At 33.9% G+C, this 10,566-nt stretch overlaps 1 protein-coding gene across 6 annotated transcripts in view; it reads left to right on the top strand.

Annotated features, from left to right (window-relative positions):
* FMN1 (formin 1) overlaps window positions 1-10,566 on the top strand; it is a 175,196-nt gene that overhangs the window by 86,923 nt on the left and 77,707 nt on the right. For all 6 annotated transcript variants that reach the window (XM_071427034.1, XM_071427035.1, XM_071427032.1 and 3 more), the window contains one exon: window positions 1,743-1,893. In XM_071427034.1, the coding sequence (XP_071283135.1) occupies window positions 1,743-1,893 (151 nt within the window). The remainder of the gene's footprint in view (window positions 1-1,742; window positions 1,894-10,566) is intronic.

Below are 10,566 nucleotides of genomic sequence, written 5' to 3'. Positions count from 1 at the left end.
TAGGTGCATTTAAATATGAGTTTTATTTTACTTTACAGCTCTGAATTTATTTTGATGAGAAAGTACCATTATTCTGGTGTAATAAAACATTGTAAGATGTCAATATTTTATATAAAGTATTTGACAAGAACAAAGAAATTACTGAAATGTCAGTTGTATAGTCTTAGTTTTTCAGAATTAAAAACAATTGAAATTTTTCAGAATTGAAATATTTTGGAGCAGGAGTCTTGAACATTTCAGTTTTACTTTCCCAATATTTCTTTGGCATAATTGTTTCTTAGTGAATAAATAGTTGGTCCATAAATAAACTTTATTGAAATTCTTCCCATTGAATCAATTAAATAAAAGTTTTCTTTCTGAGACAGTGCTGGTTCACCAAGTTTTTGCAAGGTAAGGGATAATTCATAGCATTCTGATGAATTGCTGTTTACCAGATGTAATGGTCCAGCATTTTCATGGTCTGTATTAGAACTGGAAATTTCTTCAAGGGTTTGCTGCTCAGATCAGAAACTGTCCAGGACTTCTGGTTGCAGAGCCAGAAAGAATCCTTCATTCTTCAGTATTGCTAACACAACTATCCTGGTTCAGAGACAACAACTTCATCAGGAAGGGTGAAGCTGTGGAGCTGTGGAGCTCTAAGCATGTCCTGTGACATTGAATATGCTGCATCAGCAAATGTTAATAAAAAAAATGAAAAGTTCCTTAAACATTCATGATAGTAGACAGTTGAGTATTAAGTAGAAAAAAAATCCTAAATTTGAAAAAAAAAAAGATTGGCTCCTTTTGAATTGGTACATATTCAGTTTTGTTGCATATTACATCTATGTTCAGTGACATCAGCCATTTGTATTTTGTAGTGGTTTTCTTCACTTTTTTTAATTGCGAATAATTTCACTGCCTTTTAGTGACATCTGCTGGAAGATGTGGTCCCACCTTCTACTGATAAACAGACAAGAACACTCAGAAGTTTTGTCCCACATATTTTCCTGAAACATTGAAATTTTTGAAACAAGGCCCTTTCAGAATTGATGTGCAATGTTTGTAGCACTACATATTATTTTCCCCTAATACAGATAAAACTGGAGGATTGTGTAAACAAGCTCCCAGCTGATCCAAAACTAAATCTGGTCTTGGAAGGCAAAAAAAGAAAGAAAGATAATCCACATTTAAAATTTGCAGTTGGTTGAATGGAGAAGAATACTGGCTAGTCTCCCAAATATAAGCCACATAATTACTCTCGTTTCTCAGAACTACAACAAGGATAAATATGAGCATACAACATCTGTGGATAACATGAAGTAAATCAGGTCCTATACAAATTTCCCCAAACACATTTAAAATATGCTTGAATAAAGTTTGTTCACTATTTGTTGATACTGTTTATTTTTATAGGTCTGGATAGATTACTGGGAATTTCTCAAAAAAGCTGATTGGAGTACTTCTAATCCTAGTTGAAGTGGCAGAAATCTCTTGACATATATTTGCACAAGCTGCCGTTATTGCACCAAGAACAGTACAATACGAATGATGCATAGTCTAGCAGGCATGGACTAAGTAGCTCAAACTAATAACTAAAACTCATAGGAATACTTTTGACTCCTTAGAGGAGCAAGGTATAGGAAAGGAATGCTCTGTGTGTTGCTTTGAGTTTAAATCTATCATGGATTTTCATCTATTATGGTTAGATCTATTATAGTTTCTCATAATGTTTAGAATTGTTATTATTACCTTTCCCTTTATAGGAAAACTGCTATGCCAACATTATGGGAATCACTGGAAGAACCTGATATACTTGACACTACTGAGTTTGAATATTTATTCTCCAAAGACACCACTCAGGAAAAAAGAAAACCATTATCAGAGACTTATGAAAAAAAAACCAAGGCCAAAAAGGTATTTATTGTTTCTTTGTCTTTTTTTGTTTTGTTTTTTCCTTTTTCTTTTTCTTTTTTTTTTTTTTTTGTCTGTGTGTGGTACTGTTTAGTCTATTTTGAGAAAACTCCCTTTTAATTTTTGGATTTTTTGTGAATGAGCAAGAAAGAAAACTATGGATTGCTGATTCAAACTCAAATCTCTTGCTTGAGAATGCAAGGCTATTATTTACCTTGGAAAATCCTTTACCTTTGCTAATGAAAGTTCCACATCCTAGTGAGGTAAAAAAAATACTGTACAGGGGGATAGAATTAAAGTTCTAATTAGTAACTGAAAGTGACAGTATTTCGGCCATTATTTGCCCTTGAGCTGGTGTATAATTAATGCCTGTCTTTAGTTACTCCAGCAAACCTCTCTTCTACTGAGATTAATTTTGTTAGAAAAATAAAATTTAAAGCAAAATTTTAAATAAGGAATGCCAATTTTTTTCCAACATAGCTAAGGAGTTGTGTCAGGAAGGGGCAAGACAATCACGTCTTTGATGGCCAAAGCTACAGGCAGTAGCTGTGTCATTGCCATTGCATTTAGATATGATCCATTACAGAGGCAGCTGGCACTTGCCAATTGGGATGTGCAGATGGGAAAAACAAATGCCATTAGTAGTATTTACTGCCAGAAAAATTCTGGACTGAATAATAATCAATACTGTTTTCCTAAAACAGTGTGATTACATGTCAGAAACTACTGAAACATTTATTGTGTTTTAAATCTCTTTGAGTTGACCTGCTTGGAACCACAAGAGGGCACTTTGCATGTGAGCTGTGCTTGCTACCTTCAATTTTATAATACATAGAGCGTGAAATGTATACATGTTGGGGCTTTCAGATCTTTCAGAACATCTTTCATCATAAATTCCCTGTATTGTGTCTTAATGCAACAGCTAATGAGAAGTATCAGTAAGGCTGTAGAATTTATAGAACTCAAATTCATGCGATGCAAAAAGTAAATAATTTAAAATGGGGCCTGGATGGGGACATGCTGGCATTTGTAAATGCACACCAAAGAAATAATAGTTACAGTCCTTCAAATATTAGACTAACGTTGGGCATGAACATCTCCGTGAAAAATATTTTTATATATTTTACTTGGCAAATGCTTGAAATGAATGTGATATGTAGCAGCAGCTGTATCCATAAATTCAATTAGTTCGTATATCTTACGTCTTCTTTCTAATATTTATTTTTACATTTCATTAATTTACCTTTTTTCAGAAAGAATTATGTAATAGGAAATAAAGGTTTCTAAAGAACTTTGAAGTATTTAATCACTGTAACTTTATTGGGGAACTAATATGCATAAGTAGTTGCCTTTTTATTTCAAAATCTCAGTAATTAAGGGAGTATATCTACTTCTCCAAGGGGGTGACAGCAAACCAGGTACAGAATTAGGCCTGTATACTGAAAGATGAAATTATGCTTTTCTTTTTCCTTGCTGCTTTGCAAACTAACTTACTTGTTTGAGCAGCGTGATTTTTTAGTGATCTCTCTTGACTTATCCAAAATTGAATTGGGTAGTACTTACAGAACATATTGTTATAATAATATGCATTATTTCTTGTGAGCAACCAGTGTATTTTCATACAAAGACATCCTTTTTATTTCTATCAACGTTTTAATTATTCTGCTTTGTTATTAGAGGTAATAAGATATTTTAAGACAATGGATATTTTACTTAAATTAAAGAAATGAAGAAGGTTCCTTTAAAGTACTGTGGAAAATACAAAAGTAAACCCCCTTAGAAACAAATTCAAAATTATATCTATTACCATGTCTTTGGTTTTGAAAACCGATGGGAATGTGATGATGGTGTTACAAACCATGGGAACTGTAGGGTTTTCCATGAGAATTTACCAAAGTCATGGTCAGTAGTGTGAAATTCCATCATTGGGTAAAATTAAAAATAAATCCACTTTTAGAATTCAAAGAAAATGTTAATTGAGTACAGAAGCATTTTCTTTCGTGTATCCTGTCTTTTCACCTTTCTCAGTTAAATGACTCATAGTAGCAGCTGAATGTTTTTACAGACAGTTGGCCCTCTTAGATGGTCCTGTGTTTCTCTTTGTCTCTCTGAAAGCCCAGATATGTCCAGGCTGGCTCCAGTGGATCAATCTTGGTGGGCTGCAAATGTTACAGTAGTAGAGAGGCATTTTATTTACTTACAGGAGGATTTATTAGTAGATAATAACAGAGAACTCCTGTAGATCAATATAAAACTGTCAGTTTGACTGGTTTCATTTCTGATTTCTCATGCTTCTTTTGGCTCTCAACTTCTCTTGCCTTTTTCCTAACAAATATATCTACTAGGGTTTTAGCAGGAATTTTTTCTTTGCTTCAGTACATAAATTTCTTCTTGTCTGATCTTAAAAATGGTACCACCAATGGTGTCACATTATAGGAAATTGTTTAGTCTGGTTAAAGATGCTTTCTACAGACATTAAGAAACACAAATCTTATATGAGGCTCATCATATAGATTTAGCTGATGCCATGTCGTTATGTACTTACTTATAAATTCCTTTTTCATATTCACTAAAAAAGCCTTCCAGAGCAAGTTATAGGTACAGCGATGAAGCTGGAGTTTGTGTTTGAAATAGTTAAGCTGTTTTATTTAATGATACCTGGTAAGACTGACCCACTCCCTGCACTAACCCTCTTCTCTGCACAAACTATGCCTTATTTCATAACATCTTACACAAACTAAGTTCAGCTTCTTTGGTTTTGAGGGAAATGACAGACCAATAGATGGTGCAGGTCTGCTTATTAAAACATGATTGTTCAATACTTAGCTCCTTGAATGAGAATTACATCAGTGCCTCACAGTCAAGTTCCTTTTTCAATTGGAATTAAGATTTTATCTTTTGAATTAGAGGGTAATTGTTTCTCGTTTAACTCTTTTTCAATTCCAAATAAAACAATATTACTCAGTTTATTCTCAGAATTATTAGTTTTGTGAAACCAGTTGGAATAATCTGTAGGCTTAGGCTGTGAAATGAATACTTCTGTGGAAAGCCTATAGAAATTTCAGTTCTGTTCTTACCCATTTTCCAGGTAGTAGACACTGTATGGTAACACAGATTTAAAAATTCAGTGTATGGTCTGCTTTCTTTTACTTACAGCTGATAGACACCTGCCATTTTCAGCCAGAAATGTCTAAATGTCCTACATAAGCTGCACCAGGGAGATTTAGGTTGGATATGGAGGAATTTCTTCACAGAAAGGGTGATTAGCCTTAGGAATGGACTCTTCAGGGAGGTGGCAGTCACCATCCCTGGAGGTGTTTAAGGAAACACTGACTGTGGCACTCAGTGCTGTGGTCTGGTTGACGTCGTGGTGTTCAGTCATAGGTTGGACTTGATGTCAGAAATCCTTTTCAACCTGATCGATTCTGTGATTAAGATAAATGGAATGGCTGGTCTATTTTCCAGTACCATTTGGCAAGTTATGCTCAGAAGGGAAACTTCTGAGTATATATTTGTATTATACATATATATTTATAGTCATATATATTATATAATTACAATATAATAAAATGTTTCATAAAATAAATATTTACAATATATCAATAATATTTCAATATATCATCAATAATATTTCTATTCATGCATATATGTACTCACTGTCAAAATAGGAGAATACACTGGGGACTCTGTGGACTTCTCTGCTGGTTGTAGTTACTTTGTATTTTCACTTATTTCTTGGATAGTAGAATGCTAACTCTGCAGCCACCACCTATTTGTGAGAGGCTTCAAATGTACTGAAATAGATCCTTCACAAGGCTTTCATGTGTCTGAGATCTCATCTGACAGACAAAGATAAGCACAAAGCTAATGCAATTAACCACAAGGTTAATACGATTAAGAATATTCAGCTATCTAAAAAATAAGATGGGGTACAGCTGGCTGGTAATAGTTCAGCAGAAAGAGTCTTGGCATTATAGTGGCTTACAAGAGGAACACGAATTGTCAAATCATGGTAATACTAAAAATGAAAAGCAGAACTCTGATAGATCAAGAAGTATTGCTTGCAAGACACTACTCAACCATGTCTCAGTTAAGAACTGCATCTACATTTAGGCACTACAACCCTTCATTAAAAATTTGCTAACTGTAAAGAGTCAAGAAGAGGGAGAATGATGAAAAGTGAAGTAGTCTCTAAGGAAAGAATCAAATTATTATGATTGTTTAGTCTAGAAAGGAGAAGGTTGATTGGGACACACAGTGTAAGTGTAATCAAGTGCATGCAGCTGCTGCAAAGAATAATTATGAAAAGCTTTCTAAGAGCAAGGATACTGAAGGAATGCAGAAAAATTTTGGCTAGGAAAATTGTGTTTCTGTATTTGTAGATCTTTAGGAAAGTTTGTTTAGAGTGGTACACATATAATTGATAACTGTCTTGAAGTGCAGAAATGTTGTCTTGTGCAGAATGACATTTCGAGTGCCTTTTCAACATCTTGATTCTGTTAATCAATTAAAAGACATAAAGTTCACCTTCTGCCCATTGTCATATGGGTTGAAACAGCTGGCTATACTTTTTTCAAAAATACTTTCATGATTCCCAAATTTGTTGCATTCATGCCACATAGAAATGGCTTATTGGGTTACACTGATTTCTAGAGGCTTCTGATAAGTATGTGGGGGAAGAAAGAAATGGAAATTAAGAATCTTAGCAGCAATGGTAATACAACTTAAAGGACTGCATAAAAGGTGATTTTACTTATTTTTAGAAATATAATAACTTATTTTGGAAAAATATAGTTCATTCACTTGATGGTGATACAATGTAAACCCCATATAGGCTAAACAAAGGTCGGGTGTACCTTTCTAGTACACAAATATATATACATAAGATTGGAATTTTGTTATTGTAATGTTTATCTGGGCTTAGAAGCTCTGCAAACTGTGTGGCTGCTCATGCTTCTTTGATCATGAAGCCCTTTGGAAAATGTAGCACCTTTGGAAGAACTTGAAGGTTTTTTTCCAATTGTACACCCTCTGAAATAATGCAGGAAACTCTTGTTCTTGCATATTTTCTCTGCATGTATGCAATCTTTCATTTAATGTTCTATTATGTATATGTAGATAATGATATGATATTGTATTATGTAGATAATGATAAAAATTAGTATTCTGAGGTTTTGATATTATGTCTTGAGAATTTAATTTGTTTTTTTCTGGTTGGGAGAATTTACTGATTAGATGAATATATTAGTTATGTCCCAGTATTAGAACAAAATACTATGCAACATATATAAACATTAAAAATATAATCCTTCTGTCATAAAAATGTTTTTGAATTAAGACTAGATGCATTATAATCTTATATGAAGTAATGTGATGCAGTAAATGTTTGGAGTTGATGTCCTTGAAATGGAGAAAAGATGATTGCTGACGTTCCCAGAGACTCTAGGTGGATAAATAATATACAGAAGGAGTGGGATTTATTTCATAGTTATTTTATATTTCTGAAGTGGTTGAATCTGCAGCAGGAAAAGTTCAAATTATTGGAGGAAAACAAAAGTCCCTTAGCACCTGAATATGAATCAAATAAATCAAAGACATTATTCATTATGTATTAACCAAAAATTCTGAAATCTTGAAAAAGAGATATTTAAAAAAGGTGTGTTTGCTGCAATTTTTTCCACTTGCATTTTGTAGCTCCATTGCTAGATTTAGCACATATTTTGACATTGTGTTAGTTTTTCCAATATACTTGAGCACTTGTTAGTAATTTATCCTCAAAAACTCAAGTATTTTCTATACTTTTTCAAGAAACAGGATAGTTGGATATTTGTGATGCCACTCTGTCTTCATCTTACAAAAAAAAAAAAAAAAGAGCAAATGTCAAGTAATTTGTGTCAGGTGTATGCTCCAAATGAAAGTCCATCAATCATTTTTGGCCCTTTAGTGCAATGATTATAATTTCAAAGACGCAGGAGGACATTAAAGATAATGGCTTTTCTGTTGTCTATTATCTCTAACAGACTTCACATAATTATTAACATATGTTCTCATTTACGAAGAGTGTCAATATTTTGAGTGAATTGCATTTTTTTAACTGAAAGGGATATGCCTGTCAGCAAGTTTTTTGTCCATCTAACTAAATGAGGAATTACAATTAATAAATTTTGTGTTTCCGCAAGAAGGGCAAATATTGCAGAAAATGTTGGAAGCTTTGCAGGGGTGAAACACAATGACTGTCTTCAGCTGTCTGCATAAGATAATAAACAGTGTTCAAACTTAAGCAGAAGTACTAAAATGCTAGTGCATGCTCGTCCGAGGCACTCTCACTTTCTTTTTATATTTTATGCTGTGCTGAGAAAAATAATGGCATTCCTTGTTTATCACAAAGCCCTGAAGTCATGTAGAATATAGAAATTATCCACAGGGTGAATATCTATTTTGTGGTTTGTCTAATTTTTGCAGTTCTGATAGGAGTAAAAATATTGAGAAGTGTTTCTTACTAGCTCATTCACACCTCCTATTTGAACCTGATATATTGCCATTTGTGTGTACTTTAGAAAAAGGCTAAAAGTGTTTTCAAGCTAATAAAATTGTAAATAGACTTTAAAAATATAAAGCTATGGTTCACTCATATTAAGGAAAACATAGTTAAATTTGGCTCTCCCTTGGGTAGGAATATGAGAGATAATGTCTAGTCTTAAGCTTCTGAAATTTCATTGGTAACTCTTGGATTGTTTATGCAGAATGGCTTGAGGGACATACTTTGGCTTCTTGTGCAGAATATTCTTCCTGTGTTTGCACAGGGTTTCAGCAATCCAAACATGGGTCCAGGCTGTTGATTTGCTGTAAAAGTTGGTGAGTGGGAATGGAAGGAAATGCTGTAATATGCAGGACAGCTTTTTAGCTTATGGCTTTTCTCAATAAATTTAAATATTATGGAAGGAATCCATGCACCACCAGGAGGAAGGACTTAACTTTTAATCACTAAAGTAAACTGAATCTCTTCAGATTTCAGCACCAGTAAGTGTCCTGGACAGAATATAGGCATTGCAGTTTGACAGAACAGTAAAGTCCGCTGTACAATATTTAATGAAATAAATTTCTGGCTACATTAGAGGAACACCTTCTAATGGGAATGACAGAATAATTTATTAGTGTATTCAAGCTTGGGTATATCTTCACTTTTTAATTAGATTATAAAGATTTGAAAGATGTAGATGCGACACTTGTGTACAGCAAATCAGCTAACTTAACATTCAAAAATAGGGGAAAAAACAGCAAAAATCAAATAATGCTATGGGTCAGTGAAGTAAAGGAATTATCACCAGCAGTCACAATTTTGTCACTAAGCCAGAAGAGGCTACATCCATTACAACAATGCATTCGTAGTCTGGAGAAGCAAAAGGCAGCTGGCAAACCCCACCAGCTGGCACAGCAGCATCAGCTGGCTTGTAGCTGCTTACCTGTCACTGCCAGCTACAAGCAAGTCCCAATATGCTGAGAGGTGATCAGTGATTTGTCTTTTAAAAGCATAGACTAAATAGTTCAACACAGTCTTTACAAACTTTCCTTTTATTTGCCTTATGTTTTTACTGAACTGAAAAAGTGCTGATTTTTTTGTGTCTCCTTTCTATTTGGAATTCACACACATATGTAATTCCCCCTTAGTGACAGAATAACCATAATTTGGGACAAAGTTAGTGTCTTTGAAAATTAATTCTCTATTTAACTACTGATTATATATTTTAACTGCAAAATCTTTCAAGTTCCACATTGATTCTAAAAATCTATGACAAAATTTCAGTATAATACTTAGCATTATAACTATGTGTTTGAAGTAGGTTTATGCTTAATGTAAGCTATTCTGTTGTCATGGTCCTCCATTTTTGCTCTCTGATGAATTAATTATTAGCTTTCAGTTGCTTGGTTGAAGCTATTTTAGGTAGTCTGCATCTAGCTTGATGCCTGGTAATTGTGACCATGTGTACATTTGTCTAAAATGCAAGTGAACATACAGTCAGTTGCTGTTTAAAATCATTAATCTCTGGTTTAACTTTTAAAATTATATAGGGCTTTCTTTAAGGGTTTTCTCACAAATTGTTTAGGGGGGAGGTCTTGCTTAGTGATGTGAGCTAGTCTGATCATGTCTGGAGGATATAGTAGCACTTACAAATACTTCAGTGGAATGATTTCAAATGTCATATTGTCTACAACAGCTGTAGTCTGGAAAGGTTTTGCCTCAAACTAGGCATGTCTAATGGGGTTTATGACAACCTATGAATTTGCCCTGAACAAGGTCAGCTTGGAGGTCAGTGAATGCTGTACAAATTGCATACTGCTCAAACCTGTAATTATCCCTGTAAGAAGTTAATGTGCTGTGGAGTTCAGCAAATTCATGTAAAGCTTCAGAGATGACCATGATAAACCAGGCAGTTACTTACATTTGCTCATAAGAATCAGTCAGCAGGATGTGATGCTTCCACAGCGTTCAGTTACGTTAACTTGGAGCAAAATCATCTTGTCTGCTTGTGTACTCACGAGATAAAGAGCCTGAATATTTTGTCATTTGAACAAAACACTTTCCACAGTATTAATTTCTTAACATCCATCATATGTGCTGTACATATAGGCAGAAAAAAATCTCAGGATAGATTTTTTCAAATTTTGGCAGAAAAT

The sequence above is a fragment of the Agelaius tricolor genome, unplaced genomic scaffold (genome assembly GCF_023055355.1).
Source record: "Agelaius tricolor isolate 1412-34295 unplaced genomic scaffold, bAgeTri1.0.p SCAF_5, whole genome shotgun sequence".
Classification (NCBI taxonomy): domain Eukaryota; kingdom Metazoa; phylum Chordata; class Aves; order Passeriformes; family Icteridae; genus Agelaius; species Agelaius tricolor.
Note: the sequence above shows the minus strand (reverse complement) of the source record. Positions and strands in the feature narration are given on the sequence as shown.